The following is a 19,742-nucleotide window of genomic DNA, read 5'->3' as shown; positions in this document are numbered from 1 at the left end:
TGTTTAAATCTCTGCCAGTAACTTATTCTCTATGACCAAATAAATTGCTAAATGTTGTAAAGCTTAAACAATTGTACTTTATTGTACAGCAACACCACTCATCTTTGAGGTGGGGCTCTCCTTACTTCGTTCCCTTCCATTCTCTGTAGGTTTGGAAGACTTTCCAAAGTACTTCAGAAATTCTATTAGGATCTAAAGAGTAACCCAAAATGAATTTTTGTGTTATTGTGCTTAAATTTTCTGAAATTTTATCTTATTTAGTAATATTCAATTGTTCTATCAAGGGCTATAAATGAATATTGCCTAGGAACTCTGAAATAATTTACCTGAATAAGACTAATCAACATAAACTTAATAAAATATTGCAATGACAAACTATTCATGAAATGCTGTAGTTCCTTCTATATCTGGCATCCTTCACCTTTTACTTCTCATCTTCCTGTATTATGGTTTCCTCCAATTTGCCCCAATCCCATCATTTCCAATAAAATATCCAGTTGTGACTTAAAAATTCTACAGAAATTTGTTAAGTGCTGGTAATGGAAGCAACTTACACTCTTGGCAATCTTTTCACCATCCTAACTCCACATGAAAACATTTCTAAGCACTCATAAAATGAAGGAGAGATCGCTGTTCAGTGCAATCTCACTACAACCTTACAGTGCCTTACAATGATTTCATGATGAAATTCAGAGAAATGATTATGTTGATTATGTTGAAGCCATTTTTACATGGACATAATGCACAGGGTATTTTAAAAGCACTTTTGAAATAGCTACTGTACTAAAGGTTTTGGTTATTCAAGCTGCCAGGCAGCCACCAAACGTGAAAGATCATATGCCTAACAAATTCAGTGGTGTCAATTTTCACTGCTAAAATGGCATCTCTACAAAGTAGTGCATCATGATCTCAAGTCTATCCTTATGGAAAATCTACATCCTACAGATGTAGTGAAGTCAAGGTTTTCATCTCCACTAATTTCAAAGAAAATACTTCACTTTGGTTACAGAAACTGACTTCAGTGGTGTGTGATGCCCTATCACTAGGTAATTGTGAATTCTCCAATATTTTATTTATTATATATAATACATAGTATATATTTGTATGTTATTTATTTATTATATTTAGGCAACAGTTAAATGTCTCTATGACTAATGCTTGTTTAACATATTATTTCTAATGCCTATGAATTGTTTTCTTTATCTTTCTACCTGTTGACTTTAAGGCTGGCACAGAATGCAAGGCAAATGACAAGAAATGCATTCATAAAATAAACTTCATTATGATGAGTGAATAAATCCAGGTCTTATTTTTTTTCTTGAGACCAGAATAGCATATGATTTATTAAAATATAAATAATCCATAAGTCACTGAGAAAAGCATTTCTCAAATTCTGACCATGATCAGTAGAATGATCATCACTTAATTCTCATCAAACCTAATTAGGTCAGCAATTTTTGAACTTTTGAAGATGAATATTATACATAGAAATGAATATTCCTTAGTATCTGTTTTTCTTTTTGTGTGTGTGTGGTTTTTTGGGGTTTTTTTGGTGGGGCAATTGGGGTTAAGTGACTTGCCCAGGGTCACACAGCTAGTAAGTGTTAAAGTGTCTGAGGCTGGATTTGAACTCAGGTCCTCCTGAATCCAGGGCCAGTGCTCTATCCACTGCGCCACCTAGCTGCCCAGTATCTGTTTTTCTGACAACTTCCCCATCCACATAGTAATTATAAAGCCAAAAATCCTCTTAAGTCCTCTAAAGATAATGTATAAATTCTTAAGATATATCAATGCTTAATTATTTAAACTAACAGTTGGAAGCACTGACACAGAGAATATTTGTGGAATAGCAAAACCTCTCAGTGGCAAGATTTCCTAATATTCTGATATAGTCAGCTTGGTAACTTAGAAGTGTGATAGTGATGACATTTTTATAGATTCATAAACCAGTAGGCATCTGAAGAGAAGGATATAAATGAAAGGGCTGAGTGTTTAGCTGCATTGGGTGAGGAGGAAAAAAGTAAAGAGGGTTACAAAGTGTAGGGATATACCTAATTGAGGGGATGCCTATGAGAGTCTGTGTATTTTAGGGGGTGGAGTTTGAGAATAAGTCAAAGGGAAAAATTCACAAAACAAATACTAATATTGAATAAAAGAGTATAAGAAGACATGAGTACAGGAAGACAGAAATAAAGAGCAATATGCACTGGAAGGATTACACATATCACTGAGATCTTTGACCCACTAACATGTACTCTCCAAGTCATTTTTCTTGGCAGGCAGTCCAAAGAGGTATTTGCAATTCAAGTGAATTTCTACAGTTTCTTTCTTTCTTTCTTTTTTTGGTGAGGCAATTGGGGTTAAATGACTTGCCCAGGGTCACACAGCTAATAAGTGTTAAGTGTCTGAGGTTGGATTTGAACTCAGGTCCTTCTGACTCCAGGGCCGGTGCTCTATCCACTGCGCCATCTAGCTGCCCCCAATTTCTTTTTAAAATTCAGTTTTTATACTGACTACTTCACTTCAGTCTCAGTAAGAAGCCAAGAAGGTTCTTCTCTTCGATATTATTTTTAAAAATTTAGCTGTTTTTAAAATCTTCACATCTTTGTATTCTCTGATTAAGAGCTCCCTCCCCAAGTAAATGACCATGGCAAGGTAGGTGATGGTGTAATTCAGAACATTTAAAAGCCATGATCTACTACCATCCTTTATGTTTGATGAGGAGATAGAAAGATGTGTGAGGGGGGAAATGGGAAAGCTAATGAAAATATTTTTTTTACCTTTCTCCTGTTGTTTTGGTATTTGCGGCCTGCAAAAAAATCAATACAAATAGAGTGAATTTTTTGAACTAAAAGGGCTCCTAAAACAATCTCATCTGTCCTACTGTTCCAAGAAAGTTCACACAGCTATTTAGGGAACTAGGCAGGTACAGAACCTTTATAATTTCCTACACACCACACTGCTTCACTGAATGGTTAGTGAACGTGACAGATGTTGTCAGATTCTTCTATTAGGTAATCCTAGTTATATTAGGCCCCGTTTGGAAACGATATCAACTCATTCAGGCTACAAAAGTACTATTTAATAAAAGTACCAAAAAATACAAAATAAAAATAAATAAAAGTACCTCTGTCCATGTATTGTTGACTCTAAATTGTTACTCATGGGAAATCTTCGAACTTTCTGTAATGGGGATGGCTATCAGAACTCTGATTTCCAATTAAATGTTCTTATCTCCTCTGTTGATTCTTACCATGTAGTTCAGGGGAACTAAAAGGAAAGATTTTAAGTCCCCTTTACAAATGCTAGTTCAGCCACCAAGAAAAGTCTCAAATATCCTATTATTCCATCTCTCCCAAACCCTACTAACTTTGTTTCACCCTCATCACAACCTCTAGTCCTCTATTATAGAGGGAACCCTTTAGGCCCAATTTGGCTTCATTTGCCTCTTTACCTGAACCCCATGGTCAACTATTTCAACAATGCTCTAACATCCTAGAATTTCTTTCTTTCTTGACAACCTACCAATAATGAAACCTTGCAACTCAGCAGAAAAACTGCCTAGTATGATCATCAACTGACAGACAACTCTTTCATGAATCAAACTCCCAAAAGCATCAAGGCAACATAGTGAAATCAAATCAAATTTAGATTAAATTTATCTTTTGAACCACTTTGCTTCCCCTTCAACATCAACTGCCTGAGGCCTGCCTCATATTTAAGTTCAGATGAGTAAAATTATATTTGATGGTCAACATACCCCTGGACTAATGCTATGTAGATCATCTTCTACTTTCTTTCAGCAAATAGAGAGGGCCAGGGAGAACTGTTGGCTTTTGTCCTGCATTGCTGTATTCAGATCACTGCAATCATGCAATTAAGGAAAAGGTATAGAGAAAACAATAGTCCATTTTATTTATTGTTTATTATCAAAAACTGTCTTGAACCTAGAGTCTTTCCTTCAACCAAGAATCTCTCATGTATATGTTAAAGTCATATAAGATTTCTTTATAAATGCAGAGATAATTTTGTTTAATGACTCTCTGAGTTAATTATTAATATTAAGAAAGGTATAAAACAAGGAGACATGTTCATTCCTATTATGGAAGATGCCTTGCATAAGTTCCCAATAGAAAAAAGATTCTCCATAGTTTATGAGAACCTCCTGATGCCCCTATTTATAGGCTGTAATTGGACTCAGCCCATTACAGAGCTTCTTCATTTAGATACATGATTATGCAAAAAAAAATCTGCCTAACAATCTATTGAGGAAACTGTTTGGGGAAAAAAAACGAATTGGAATAATTAGTGTCCAGACTGTAGGAGGTAATTGTTCTTTTATACTTTGCCATGGATAACACCACACCTGAAGTACTGCACCCTCTTCTGGGCACCACATTTTAGGAAGGGCATTTGGCACATCCAGACAAAGATGATCATGAGAGAGGACTGGGACCAATGCCATATTTAGTCTGGAAAAAAAGAATTATGAAGGGAAGTTTGTTGACTTTTGTCAGGGATAATGTGGAGGAGATTGCAGTAGACTATAATCTACTTCTTGGGTGGGAGCAGCACTTTAAAATCATTTTTGCTTCTATATTCCCAATGCATAGCATATTGCTTTGAACATAGCAGACCACTAATGAATGTTTGTTGAACTTAACTTTAGTACAGAATTGGCCCAGATGACCTTTGAAGTCCTGTCAAACACTAAGATTCTGTGATACCTACAATTAGGGTCAATTTAATTAAAAATTTAAAAGGGACTTGTCATGGGCAGAGCATGGTTTGTTTGTTTTGTTTAGTTGTTTTTTCAGTTGTGTCCAACTCTCTTCATGACCCATTTAGATTTTTCTTGTCAAAGATGCTGTAGTGGTTTGCCATTTCCTTCTCCGGTTTATTTTACAGATGAGGAAACTGAGGCAAACAAGTTCAGATGACATGTTCAGGGTCATACAGCTAGTTGTCTAAGGCTGGATATGAATTCAGGTCTTCTGACTCCAGGTTCAGTTCTCTAGCCACTGCACCACCTAGCTGCCTAAGCATGATGCTAGGTGCAACACAAGTTTAGGTTACAGATAGGATCATAAACTTAGAGCTGGAAGAGACCTTAGAGGTCATTTAACCTAACCCCTCCCCCATTTAATAAATAAGGAAACTGAGGTCAAATGAGGTTAAGTGACTTAACCAGGGTCACACTGCTAAGTGTCTAAGATGGAATTTGAACCCAGGTCTCCATAACTAAGTCCAAAACTCTATCCATTGTATCATATTGCCTCAAACTGTATTTGCCCAGATGAACATTTACTATTGTCTATAAATGGGGCATGATACAAATACAGATAAATAAGGGTCAAAATAACCCATGGAGACATGAGAGAAACTTAGACTACATAGAGTTTAGTCGGGAGCAGGGGAGGGCTACAGGGAGAGGGGAAGGTCAGTATCTACTTCTCAAGGCAACAGAAAGAGCAATTAGAGAGGTTGGGGAAATGGGAGAATATGCTGTTTCAAAGCCCACATGAGGAAAGATTAATCAGAATGAGCAAGTGATCTGTAAGGTCAGTACCAACTTGTCAGGGCAGGGATTACAGAAGAATTCATTAAGGCAGTGGTAAAATGAAGAGGGTAGACTAGAGGATCTAGTCCCTTCCAACAGCAAGGTCCTATAATTCAGGCAACAGTGAAGTTTTTAAACAAGGAAGTACAATCGCCAGATCAAAGTAGAAAGAAGAAATGTTAGGCAGGGATGTGAAGGATGATCTGTAGAAAGAGAAAAAGAAAGGTGGGAAGACCTGTTAGAAGTCTATTGCAATAATCCAAGCAGGCACAATTAAGTTTTATAGAGGTAGCGTAGGGTGGAATAGAAAGGAGCATAATGATGTGAGGAATATTGCAAGGACAGCATCTAAAGAAGTGGATAACTGACCAGATATAAGAGATGAGAGAGGGGAAAGAATTTAGGATAATCCTAATATTGCAAACATGAAAAATTTGGTGAAGGGTGGTATCCACGAAATAGTGAAATCAAAGGGAATAAATAACTTCAAAGGATAATGAACATGTTGTATTTGAAATGTCAGTCTGCATCCAGTAGAGAGGTTCTACAGGCAGTTGAAGATGGGAGTGTAATGATCGGAATGATGCCACCTGCTGGAGACTTACTGTAGCAAAGCTTTGCCATGAGGAGAAGGCCTTTGAGGGCAAGCCATGAGGTCAAGGTCCTTGGCATCAGAAAGTGATGTTTGCTCATGGGTTCTGTCTATCAAGGCTACCAGCCAATCAACTTGAGGAGCCTCCCATTTCTGGGAGGAGGACAGGAAGGAGGAAGCAGACGCTGGTGGGACTATGCTCCCACTTTGGCTTCAAGACATGGCATGGTGGCAGGGAACTTCAGAAGTGGGAGATTAGGAAGGCTAGGATTGCCAGGTTATAAGAAATCTCTTCTCAATCTTTTTCTTTCTTTTACTATCTTTTAATAAACCCTTAAAAAAATTCTAAACTCATTTATCAGTGATTTTAGTCAGTTTCCCCCCCAAAACTGGGGGGGGCAGATTAGAACCCACATTTAGAATTTTAAATTACACAGGAGTATGAAGATTCGTAAATAGCTTAGAGCTGTTGATATGGGTTTGGAGGTAAACCACATGGAAATGGCAATTAAAAAGGGGAAGAGGTAAGTGGAAGTATATGATATTATCAAAAGAGAGATAAATGAGGGCAGCTAGGTGGCGCAGTGGATAAAGCCCCGGATTCAGGAGGACCTGAGTTCAAACCCGACCATGACACTTGACACTTAATAGCTGTGTGACCCTGGGCAAGTCACTTAACCTTTATTGCCCTGCAAAAAAAAAGAAAGAAATAAAGAGAGAGAGAGATTAAAGATGAAAAGTTAGTGAAAGAAACAGACAAAGCAATGAGGAATAAAGTCAATAACTTAATAAAGGCATTAGATTTGGTGATAAAGTCACTGCTGACCTTTGAGAGCAATTTCAGTAGAATTGAGGAGATAGTCAAATTACAAAGGGTTAAGGAGAGAGAGGATGTTAAAGAAGTTGAAGAACTGGATATAGATTTTGTTTTCAAGAATTTTGGCCACAAAGGGGAAAAAGAATGACAGGATAACTAGACACATTAAGAAGGAAAACTTTTAGAATTAGATAAACTGATAATGTTTATTGACAAATGGAAAAGTGCTAGTGGAGAAGACATTAAGGATGAATGAGACAAAAATGATTCCTAAAGCGAGGTCCTGAAGGAAGAACAGATGTAGAAAGATTAGTCATATCAAGGAGTTGGGGTACCTCTTCGTCTGTCACCAGAAAGAAAGGAGTAGGCAGTGAAGCTAAGAATTTTTAAGACTGGAGAAAGGGAATTAAGGAAACTATAATCATATGGCCTCATTCTTTTTATCAGAATAAGAGGCTAAATCATCTGGTTAGGGTTTAAGAAGGGAAGAAAACATTTAGAAATATACCTGTAGCGGCAGCTAGGTGGCTCAGTGGACATAGCACCGGCCCTGGAGTCAGGAGTACCTGAGTTCAAATCCAGCCTCAGACACTTAACACTTACTAGCTGTGTGACCTTGGGCGAGTCACTTAACCCCAACTGCCTCTCAAAAAAAAAAAAAAAGAAGTATACCTACAGAATATGTAGCAGAGAGTTAATCAGTCAATAAAACTTAGCAACAGATTGGATTTTTGGCTATCATGGGCCACAAACATAGGATGCCTGAGTTAACCCCATACTATTACACCACCACCTAGGACTATTGTGAACCAAGAAGTTCTTAGAGTAGACCTGGGATAGTTTGAATTGCCCCTAGGTGGAATAATCTGGGACCCAGCTATGGAGCCTTTGGGCGTGGAGGCTATAAAGACAGCTCTAAGACTTGGGCAAGGTGCCCCTGAAACCCCAGGAAACTTACTTGCCAATTGCTTTTATTACTTTTTTTTTTTTTGTGGGGCAGTGAGGGTTAAGTGACTTGCCCAGGGTCACACAGCTAGTGTCAAGTGTCTGAGGCAGGATTTGAACTCAGTTCCTCCTGAATCCAGAACCAGTGCTTTATCCACTGCGCCACCTAGCTGCCCGGCCAATTGCTTTAATCTCCTTGTCAGCAGCTTTTATATTCCTTTGGACTGTTTCTTCACCACCTTGTGGATTGCTTTTAGCCAGGGTTTATTGAATATATTCTTATTAAAGAATTGCTTACCTGATCCCTCAGGTTCTGAGTGATTTACTTGGAAAGATGGAAGATGTAGAAACATGACTGAGACACTGACAATGGAGGAAAATGAGGACAGCAGGGGAGATGGCCTGAAGTGGGGAATATCACCATCTCAAGCTTTCAGCTTTTTTCCCCATGCTGTTTTCAAAGCTAGTTCGGCAACGGGGGGGGGGGGGGGGGGGGGGGGGGGGGGGGGGGCTGTAAATTTTTGGTGCTTCGAAGGTTGTGTAAGCCAAGGAGAGCTGTGGTCACTGCTCTCCTGGTCTTATTTTGGTCCTTACACAGGAAGGGTCCCCCCTCCCTTGCAACTGCAAGTGCTAGTGCTCCTCTCTCTGCCCTGGAACTGTGACCAGGAAATAAGGTCCCTGCTCCCTTGAGACTGCAAGTGTGCCTTTCTGCCCTGGAATGCAACTTAGAACTGGGTAATGGGCAACAGAGTTGTCAAATGGTGCCCATTACTGCACCCAGTGTTGGCACAGGTACCCCATATAATCTCTTTCTGTCCAAGTGTTCAATCCCCTTACTGTGTTGCTTCACCTGTGTTGCCACTCTCATTTTCAAGGCCCACAGATGGTATCATCACTGCATTGTGCTCCTGGCAGCACCTACTCCTGTGACACAGACCTTTCCTTCCAACCTCCTAAGGTATCTTGGGCTGGAAAAATGTCTCCCCCTGACCTTTTGTTTACTATGCTTCTCTAGAATTAAATTTGATGCATTATTTTAAAATTGCTTGGAGGAGAATGTTGGGAGAGTTTGGCTTGATGGCCTCTACTCTGCCTCCCTCTGTTCAGCCTCTGGATTTGGAATAGGCTTCTGAATGAAAAGAACATTGTAGAGTCCACTTATGAGTAAGAGATATCGAAGGACAAGGGGGCAGCTAGATGGTGCAGTGAATAAAGCACCAGCCTAGGATTCAGGAGGACCTGAGTTTGAATCTGGCCTCAGACACTTGACACTTACTAGCTGTGTGACTTTGGGCAAGCCACTTAACCCTCACTGTCCTGCGCAGAGAGAGAGAGAGAGAGAGAGAGAGAGAGAGAGAGAGAGAGAGAGAGAGAAAGAGAGATCCAAGGACTTCCACTGAAGCCAAAAGATAAAAGCCTAGAAAAACTAACATGCCTAGTGAAGCTGTGTCTGGTATCATCCAGCAAAATCTATATGTGTAGCAAGGCAACAGCTGGCACAGATAGGAAGTAATTAGCAGGAACTGTGTCCTCTTGTGAACTTAAAGGCCAACACAACAATAAAGGCTCGTGAATTCTGGTAGACCTCTCTGAGAGAACAATCATGTGAGTCAGGAGGTATTCCCAGGGGCGACAAAAACAAATTTGTCAAGCCCTGACTACAAGCCCTTTTCCAGCTTTGACTTACCTGCCTCCCCCTTTCTATTTCAAATGGGACAGTAACAAAGGATAAGCATGGATGGTGATGTGAATCACAGATATTATTATTTTCTTTCTGCCCACCCCCACTCCAAATCTACTCATCTTCCAAACTTCTTCATTACTGTCAAGGGCAACATCATCCTTCTAGTCCCCTGGGTTTTCACAACCTTAGTGTCATCTGGACTCTTCATTTTCCCTCACCCCCATATCCAAATACTCAACCAGTTGTCAGATCATGTCATTTCTAGCAGGTAAAACAATGTGATCCCCCTACTCAATAAACTCCAGTGGCTACCTACTGATTTTAGGAACAAATATTATTTCATTTTTGGGGCAGCTAGGTGGCGCAGTGGATAGAGCACTGGCCCTGGAGTCAGGATGACCTGAGTTCAAATTTGGCCTCAGACACTTGACACTAGCTGTGTGACCCTGGACAAGTCACTTAACCCCAATTGCCTCACCAAAAAAAAATATATTATTTCATTTTTAATCTCATCCTCTTAAATTTTTGTGCTTCATTTTATGAAATTATTAGTATAACAGTACATGCATATATTTGATAAGTAAATATACACATTGTTGGTACATGTTCAAAAATTTTTTACTAATGCAATCAAAAAGTTTGGAGACTCCTTGTTTGGAATATCACCTGAGCTCAGGGGACTGTAGTTCTCAAATGATTTCACTGGCACTCAAAAACTGCTATTCTGACATAAAAATAGGAGTGGTGAGGGTAAAATTAGGGGCACAAAAGATCAAATAGAATAAATAAGAATAAAGTATGCAATAATATGAAAACACATTTTTCCCTGTACCTGTGATGTTTTTTTTGTTTTGGCTTTTTTTCCTTTTTTTGACTCTCCTTTCCCTTTTTTACCTTTCTTGGATTTTTTAGAAATTATGCTTTCATTATCATTTCCACCTTCTTTTGTTAGTTCAGTATGTGATGCTTCAAGATCTTTCTTTACTTTTTCAACTTCCTGTTAAAAAATGATTAGCAATGATTAGAAAGCTTTTTGTTCAGTTCCTCAGCTCTATTCACATGTCTCAACCTCACCATGCCCATCCACATGAAACTTGTATTTTGAAGTTCACATTTGCCTTGAAAACATGGCCATTACCTAAGAGCTATCTGAAACTACTTTATTTTCTCTCTTAATATCAAAGCAAATGGAAGAATGAAAATAGAGAGAAGAAACCCAGAAATTTGTTGCTGGGGCTACCAGCACTAACATGAAACATTTGCTACAATGCAGTTGATGAATTTGCCAAGATTATCCTAATCTAGAATAATCTAGGATAGGAGATATGACTCCTTTGCTTCTGCCATTATTACAACTGACATGTCCCCTAAGTAAATAACAGTGTTTATTTATTACTAGGCCTGCAAATAATTTCTTTGAAATGGAAAGTTCAAAGATGAAAGAAGAAATATTTGCACCAAAAGAATTGAGATCTATTCTATCAAAAATGGAAAAGTGATATGGAAATTTAACTGATGCTGAGAGACAGATTATTATGTAATGAATATTTAATATATAAAATGATACTATTTTCAAAAATATGTAGTCATTAAATAATAGAATAAGATATTCCTGTTTTGACACAAAAGATGTCAATAAAGTCCTTTATAAACATTTTTTATTTTGCAAACTATATCAAAGTGCCATGCTAGCCTTTACCTGTAAAGCATCTTTCAATTGCTCCTGAAGAAATCTGTTCTCACTTTCCAGAGAAATTACTACTTTCTATAAAACAATAAGAAAATATTTACTTTTCTTCTCTATGTTCATAGTTACTTTAGAACACTTAAAAAACCATTACATTTTAGGGGTTTTTTAGACATGAGAAAAATTTTAAATCATCTAATTTTTCTTTAATTGACCATTTTTATTCTTTAGAAAATATTATCATTACTATATTTTACAGTTAAAACAAGAGTTGTAGTCCTTAACTATCACAGAAAGTTCTGGTGACATCACGTAATTGCAATAATGGAAGGCATTAGGAGAGGTTTATTTATCTAATCTAGAAATTACTATTGTCATACTCACAAGAACTCATCATACCCCTGCCCTGTGTTTGAGATTTGACATCTGTCTAAACATCAAGGGACAAGCAAAAAACAATGACAAAGAGCTAGGTCAAGATCCCTAACATTGCATGACCCCAGGCAAATCACTTCATCACTCCCTCAGAGGTACTGGCAATGGCACATCTACAGTGTGTGTGTTTTCCAATATTATATGTGTCCATATAGTCTGGCTCATAGGGAGGAGGCACGAATAGATATTTCTATAGTATCCTTGAATCATTCCTCTCCATGGAGACTTGGAATCCTACCAGGCAGAGAGCCAGAGATTGGAACCACAAGGCTGACCATTCTGCTCTCCTCAGCGAAGAGGAACCAGGCTAGAATGATGATGATAGATAGATAGATAGATAGATAGATAGATAGATAGATAGATAGATAGATAGATAGATAGATAGATAGATAGATAGATAGACAGACACACATACATATACATGTTTTCCATAAATATTACTAATCTACGGGAAGTAATTTTTATATTCAAGCCTCATTCCTGTCTTTTAAAAAAATAAGTCTGTTTATTCCTAACATTCTTAAATTTTTTTTTATTTCCAAATTCTTTCTCCCATTCTTCCTCCATCCATTGAGAAGGAAAGAAATGTGATATAAATATTATATGTGAAATTATGTAAAATATTTCCATATCATCCATATTTTGACAGCAACGTAGTTCAGTGAAGAACTGTGACCGACAACTATTCTCAGCAATACAATGATCCAAGACAATCCCAAAGGACTAATGATGAAGAATACTATCCATTTCCAAAGAAAGAACTGTTATTGATGGTGTGAGAAAATAGGTAGTTGTCTCCGGTCAATGTGAATGTAACAGTCAGTCATACTCCTCCTGACCTGTTTGTAGGACAAAGGTCTCAGATCCCCTCCTCCCCCTCAGGTTAACAAAATCACATGGTTCAAGGAGCCTTGGTCTCAATAAGGTCTGCTCCAGAGTTGTGTCCATATAAGGAAGAATAAGGTCCACTCCTGAGTTACACCCATACAAGGAAGAGGGGTGGGAATACTGAGTTCTGATTAGCTAGTTTTTGCTCGTAGATTGTAACCCTTGAGTAATGGGACCAGTGATGAAAAAGGGGAGGGTCCATTCGAATTTGGGACTAGGGTATAAAACAGGGCCTGTGAGCCCCCTTTTGGGGCACCCTCTAGCTGCACACTAGGATGCCTCCTCATGAGAAGGAAATAAAGAGCCTTTGTCACTTCACTGCTGAGTTCCCGAGAATTATTGAGAAGGGGATGGATTTTTCCCTCACAGATGGAATACAGACTGAAGCATGCTATTTTTAACTTTCTTTTTTTTCTTTTGAGTCTTATACAAAATGATTATTATGGTAATTTTTTACATAACTGCACATGTATAACCTATATCTTATTGCTTATTGCCTCAGGGAAGGGAGAAGGGAGGAAGGGAAGGATAGAATTTGAAATTCGAAACTTTAAATAAAAACATTTTATTTTGTTTTTTTTAAAAGTACAAGACTATCACCAAGCACAAGAGGGAACAGCACTGATATTTGGGGTCAGGGCTAATGTAATTTTTTAAGCCAAATGTAATTTTTGTGAACATTACAATTTCTCAAATTTAAAGTCATATTGTGTTTCTGTGATGTATAAAACCTAAATGTATGGTCGCCTTAAATTAGAAGTTTTAGCAACAGTCTTTGGGCATTAAGCATTTTTTTTTAGTGAGGCAATTGGGGTTAAGTGACTTGCCCAGGGTCACACAGCTATTAGGTGTCAAGTGTCTGAGGCTGGATTTGAACTCAGGTACTCCTGAATCCAGGGCTTGTGCTTTATCCACTGCGCCACCTAGCCCCCCCCCCCCCCCCCCCCCCCGCCACATTAAGCATTTATTAAAGCATACTAGGTATTAGTAAAAGGAGAACATGTGGAGTTCAGAAAGTTAAGAAAAGGCCTATCTAGCCTAGAGTTCCAGCCTGGTCTGGTTCTTCCTCAAGTCCTCCACTGAGCCTGCTTCAACCATGAACTGCCTGAGCAAACTGAGTGTGGAAGCTTTTATAGGTTTGGAGGAGAGGCAGTCCTTTCACACTGCTTCAAGCTGATTGGTTAGCATCATCCAAAACCATTGGTTCACTGGACTTGAAGGTAGTCTTGTGTTGAGTTCAAATCCTTAGCTTTTGAGAACAATACCTACTTAAGGGCTGGCCAGGTGTGGTTACAATATAATTAACTTTAAGTAGGCTAATCAGCAAAGTCAATCACTCTCAATTAATTCAATCTGTTTAGATTAATCTCCAGGTGGGGCCTTTGAATATCTGCCAAATTCTATTATTTTCTCACATCTCACACAAATTTTTGTAAAGAAACTTAAATGACAGCTATCAAAATATGATGAAATGCAAAAAATCCTTTTATATTTATATAACAAAATTAGTTTAGAGAACTATCCCCCAACACCAGTATTAAAAAGAAGTTTCAATGTATTTTGAAAAAATATAACAAGTGGGACTTGATTTTTAATTCATACAGCTTCTTCAGTAAGCCAGCTACAACTAAAAAATTAAGTATTTTTAAAAGCAAAATACATTATCAGTTATCTGTATGTAAATCATTCATGATTTATTTCTAGCTGTCACTGAGCATACTTCAAGGATATCTCAGTTCACCCACCAACTGCTATGTGAAAGAAATGAATGCAAAATATTTAAACATCTCCTTAAACTAAACATAATTAAGGAAATATGCTTTTATAAAACTGAAAAAAAAAAGCCACATCATGCAGTTTGAAGGCAGAAATACATAGTACAAAAGTGAATATGTATTACCTGAGCTTGAAACAAGTCTTCCTTTAATTTAGCAGCATCAGAACTTGTTAAAATTAGAGAAGATCTCTTCGAAGGGCTATAATTATAAATATGTTTAAATAATCATTTTGTTTATTTTTAGACAAGGATTTAGAAAGCAAAAACATTTAAATGTCAATGTATAAACAAATATTATTTTATAATGTTTACTAATGAAAAATATATCTTTCTTTGATCAATAAAATAATGGTTTAGAAAAAAAATACTTTCCACTAAAGTCCAACTCCAAAGCTTTGACTCTGGGTTTTCAAAGGCTATCCAGTAGAAGACAAGCTTTGGTAGGTCTTTCTAACCTGTAGCAGCTTTAAGTGTAGACCCAGTGACAAGCCCAGATGGTTGTTGTTTAAGCTAGCCTAGTTAAGTTTAGAAAGACTCACCACCAGGTTGGCTATAGGATGTTGCATTTTTTTCAGTCATAACTCAATAGAGAAGTTTGAGTATTTTTTCAAAAATGTGTTATACCCTTTGTTTTTATATCACCTTAATTTCCACACATATCCTTCCTTTCTCCCCTCAAAAAACTATCCTTTAATTTTTTAAAATTTATTTTAAAAAGAATTTTTTAAAGAGCTCAGCAAAACTAGTCAACAAATCAATTGAATATGACAAAATGCAATGATCTACACCCATTGTCCTCCATCTCTGCAAAAAAGGTAGAAAGGTGCATTTTCTTATCTCTTCTTCAGGGATAATATTGGTCATTATAATTATACAGCATCTAATTTAATATATTTCACTATTTAAATATTGTAGTCATTGTGTATATTGTTCATTCAATTCATGAAAATCAACATTTATTAGGTGCCAACCATGTGCCAGAAACAGTGCTAAGCTCTGCAGATACAAAAAAAGGCAAAAGGTGGTCTCTACCCTCAAGGGGCTCACAATCTGATGAGGAAGACAACAAGCAAACAAATATATATACATAAACACATATACAGGATAAATAGGAAATAGTTAACAGGGAGAAATCATTAGAATTAAGAAGGATTGGAAAAAGCTTCTAGTAGAAGGTAGGGTTTTAGTTGGGCCTTGAAGGAGGTCAGGAGGGAGAGATGAGGAGGGAGCGCATTTCTTCCTACCTGTTTTGTGGTGGCGGTGGGCTGGATAGGAGAGGGGTAACAGGCAGAATCACTACTATGGGGACCCCATCAGCCAGCCCCTGAGACTCTCTATGTGCTCGCTGCAGCTGGCATGTGAAATCAGTTTGTATTAGGGATGATGAATACAAGTTCTAAGTATTAAAAATTCTCTACTATGAATTCACAAGGGTTAAAACTTGTTGAAGGGCTCTGGCTTATCTTGTGGAGTCAGCTGTAATTCCTTCCTTTCTTTTTAAGTTTTAGAACTGAAGAAGTTTGTATAAAGCAGCCATTCAGACATATTGTTGGTCACATTGATAGAAAGGTTTTGATCTGTGTAAACAGGATGATAGAGGGAGAGGAAGCATTTTTGCCTAGCTCACCCAGCATACCTCCTCTACAACAACGTAGAAAACACCCCAGATCTGGAACACCACAAGCAAGTCAGAGTAAGTCATTATTCTAACCTAGGGCTCCTCAGAGAGTAGACAGAGGTCTGCCGATACTAGGAAGGGGCTAGATTAGATGATAGTGGGGGTAATAGCAGGAACCATTTTAGTGCCCAAAGACAGAAAGGGAGACAAAACAGAGAGCTAGGGCAGGAAGCACTAGGATGGAAAGAGATCCCATGTCATCCTTGAAATAGGGCTTGGTGCAAGAAGGATGCCATCTGGCAACTCTGGCAACCATTATCTGGTTCCCAGTCCCAGATCCAGAGCAAAAAGGAGAGATCAAGAACAACCTCGGGGTCTAAGTACTGAGCAAAGAACTCTGAAAATGTAGCCATGTTGCTCTGAGCCTAAGAACAAAGCCTGATTCAGTTCCAGCCTTCAGGCCAGTGTTTAAGCCTGCAGTGGAATGTAATGGAATTTATTAATTTGATCATTGACAATGCTATGCTAAGGTTTTGTAAAAATACAGCAATTCAAACAGTTAAAGAAGAGAATCCAGCTTTCCAGACCAGAGTCCAGAATCCAGTTTTTCCAGACCAGAATCCAGACCAGAGTCCAGAATCCAGTTTCCTCCTGATGACATCTTACCACTTCAAGAAGACAAGAGAACTCAGAGACTTTATATGTTTTGTTAGTTTTTACTATCTCCTTTCTGTTATAATATACACTATCTGTAACATGTACTCTCTGCAGAGGCTCTCCCTTTGCAAGACTAATGTCAAAGCGTCGGTTCATGAGGACAAAAAAATCGCCCCTCTGGACAAAACTTTCCTCTCTTCCTTTTCTATATTGTTGTTCACATATTATTAGTTAGCAATAGTTATTATATTCTTTTTACTGTTCCATCAAGGAAATATTTTGTTTCTTGAGGAACAAAAGGGGGGAATGTGGTAAAAAGTTTTAACAGTCGGTTAGATAATGGAGAGACGCCAGTTTTTTTTAAGACCACCCTTTTGGGGAGGAGACCAACAGCATGAGCTACGCACACCAGTTCGCCTGCGACGCAGGCCAGATTGCCTGCTGAGCACTCGACTTCCGGGGTGCGAGCTTAAAAGGCAAGGAGAGAACGGAAGTGGGGCTTTTTTCCTGCTCCGCTGGTCTCCTGGCTGCACTGCACAGACAGACGCGGACTGGAGTTTGACTCGGCCCGGCTCTCAGTTAACAGCACGCGCTTGACTAGGTCTCTCTCCCCAAAGGTGGCCTTCGGTTTTTTGGTGAGTTTTATACAGAATATAGACTAAGCCTAGACTTAAGACGATTTGTATTGTATTTCTACTTTCCTATCCTTCTAATCAACATCACCTTGTGACTACCATACAATAAAAGGTCTATCTAGAAAACCAGAAGCTTCTTCCATTTACTAGTCTGGGAGATAAATTAAGGTTAAGGTTAAGTAGGGTAGATTTATGATCTAATATTCAATTTTAATCTCACAGGAATAACCAGGGCAGGAGACCAGAGCAAAGGGAAGGCAGCAAGTTCAGTCACTCTAAAACTGTAGAGCCTCCCAGTGAGCAAACTGTGACCGAGTCCAGCAGTGTCTACTGAAATACAACTATACATGTGCCAAACCCGAGTCAGCAATTTACAGAGATCTGACTAGGAAGACATGTAAGAGACCTCACCCTGGGTAACACCACTCTGGCAGCACTGAAAACTTACTGGACCTCAAAGTGTGCTGAGAACACAACAGAAGGAGAGTACTGAATTAAAGTATTCCTAGAGTATTTTAGGAGTATTGAATATTTAAAAAAATAAATAACATTTGGACTAACTACATTGAAAGCAATGAGGTCAATAATGAAAACTTATATGAGTAGTTTTTAGATATTTTGCAAAAAGTTAAGAGCCACCCACCAATTCTTAATTTTTGTTTTAGTACAAAAGAATGGAAGTTTCTTAACCACAATTGTTATTGTTATTTAGTTGCTCAGTCATTTCTGACTCTTTGTGAACCCATTGATCATAATGGCACACCAAGCCAGGACCTTCTATCTTCCACTATCCCAAAGGCTGTCTGAGCTCATAGTCATTGTTTCCATGACACTATCTATCCATCTTATCCTCTGCCATTCCCTTTTCCAACATCAAGGTCTTTTCCAATGAGTCCCATCTTCTCATAAAGTGGCCAAAGTATTGAAGCTTCAGCATTTGACCTTCCAGTGATTAGCCTGAATTGATTTATTTAAGTCTTCTCCAGCACCACAATTCAAAAGTGCTGATTTTGCAGCTCTCGGCTTTCCATATAGTCCCAACCCTCATTGCCATTCACTGCTACTGGAAAAACCATAGCACTGACTATATGGTCCTTTGTTGTCAAGATGGTGTCTCTGCTTTTTAGCATGCTGTGCGTATTTTCCAGAGCTTTCCTTTCAAGGAGCAAGCATCACATAATTTCATGGCTGCAGTTACCATCTGCAGTGATTTTTGAGCCCAAGTATATAAAATCTAACACTGCAGGAAGTGATGGAACCAGTTGCCAAGATCTTAGGTTGTTGTTTTTTTGTTTTCTGTTGAGCTTCAAGCCAGTTTTTACATTCTCCTCTTCCACCCTCATCAAGAGGCTTCTTAATACTTCTTCACTTTCTACCATCAGAATGGTATAGTCTGCATATCTAAGATTGTTTCCCCAGCAATCTTACTTCCGGCTTTTAATTCATTCAGACTGGCCTTTCTCATGATGTACCCTGCATATAAGTTAAACATTTAAGGTGACAATATATAGCTTTATTATATTCCTTTTCCCATCTTAAACCAATCAGTTGTTCCATGTTCAGTTCTAACTGTTGCTTCTTGGTCCACATACAAGTTTCTCAGGAGACATGTAAGATGATCTTGTACTTTACCATAACTTTAAAAAAATTTGGACTTATTTCCTCTTTATGAGAGAGAGAGAGAGAGAGAGAGAGAGAGAGAGAGAGAGCATGACAGAGACAGATAGCTCGGAGAAGAAATGCAAAGGTGTGTAAGGAAAAAAAAAACAAAGAACCAGGGGCAGCTAGGTGGTGCAGTGGATAGAGCACCTGCCCTGAATTCCAGAGGACCTGAGTTCAAATCTGGCCTCAGACATTTGACATGTTCTAGCTGTGTGACCCTAGGCAAGTCACTTAACCCTCATTGCCCTGCAAAAAAACAAAACACAAAAAACCAAAGAACCATATAAGAAAGAAAGGATTTTTAAAAAAAGATAATACATGGGAGACATCCAGTGTAAAAGTTGTCAGAAAACAGGAGATGGAATATTGTGTATGAGAAGTAGTAAGAATACCAATTTGGCTAGACCACAGAGTAATGAGGCTGGAACAATAGGTTGGGGTAAGACTGTGACAGGCTTTAAATATCAAACAGTAGAGAAAGGGAACAACATGGTCAAAACTGCTCTTAAGAAAAAACAATTGGGGGGCAGCTAGATGGCGCAGTGGATAAAGCACCAGCCCTGAATTCAGGAGGACCTGACTTCAAATACAGCCTCAGACACTTGACACTTACTAGCTGTGTGACCCTGGGCAAGTCATTTAACCCTCATTGCCAGAAAGAAAGAAAGAAAGAAAGAAAGAAAGAAAGAAAGAAAGAAAGAAAGAAAGAAAGAAAGAAAGAAAGAAAGAAAGAAAGAAAGAAAGAAAGAAAGAAAGAAAGAAAGAAAGAAAGAAAGAAAGAAAGA

The 19,742-nt window shown here is 38.3% G+C and overlaps 1 protein-coding gene across 1 annotated transcript in view; it reads right to left on the bottom strand.

The window, feature by feature from the left end:
* Positions 1–19,742, bottom strand: part of CCDC7 (coiled-coil domain containing 7) — a 108,004-nt gene continuing 88,262 nt past the window's right edge. The window contains exons 15-20 of the mRNA XM_043965647.1: positions 14,509–14,584; positions 11,298–11,363; positions 10,431–10,595; positions 3,128–3,270; positions 2,781–2,809; positions 1–192 (exon numbers count right to left, since the gene is read on the bottom strand). Of these exons, the coding sequence (XP_043821582.1) occupies positions 3,262–3,270; positions 10,431–10,595; positions 11,298–11,363; positions 14,509–14,584 (316 nt within the window). The 3' untranslated portion in view covers positions 1–192; positions 2,781–2,809; positions 3,128–3,261. The remainder of the gene's footprint in view (positions 193–2,780; positions 2,810–3,127; positions 3,271–10,430; positions 10,596–11,297; positions 11,364–14,508; positions 14,585–19,742) is intronic.

Source organism: Dromiciops gliroides, chromosome 5 (genome assembly GCF_019393635.1).
Source record: "Dromiciops gliroides isolate mDroGli1 chromosome 5, mDroGli1.pri, whole genome shotgun sequence".
Taxonomy (NCBI): Eukaryota; Metazoa; Chordata; class Mammalia; order Microbiotheria; family Microbiotheriidae; genus Dromiciops; species Dromiciops gliroides.
The sequence above is the reverse complement of the archived record's forward strand: the minus strand, read 5'-3'. Positions and strand labels throughout refer to the sequence as shown.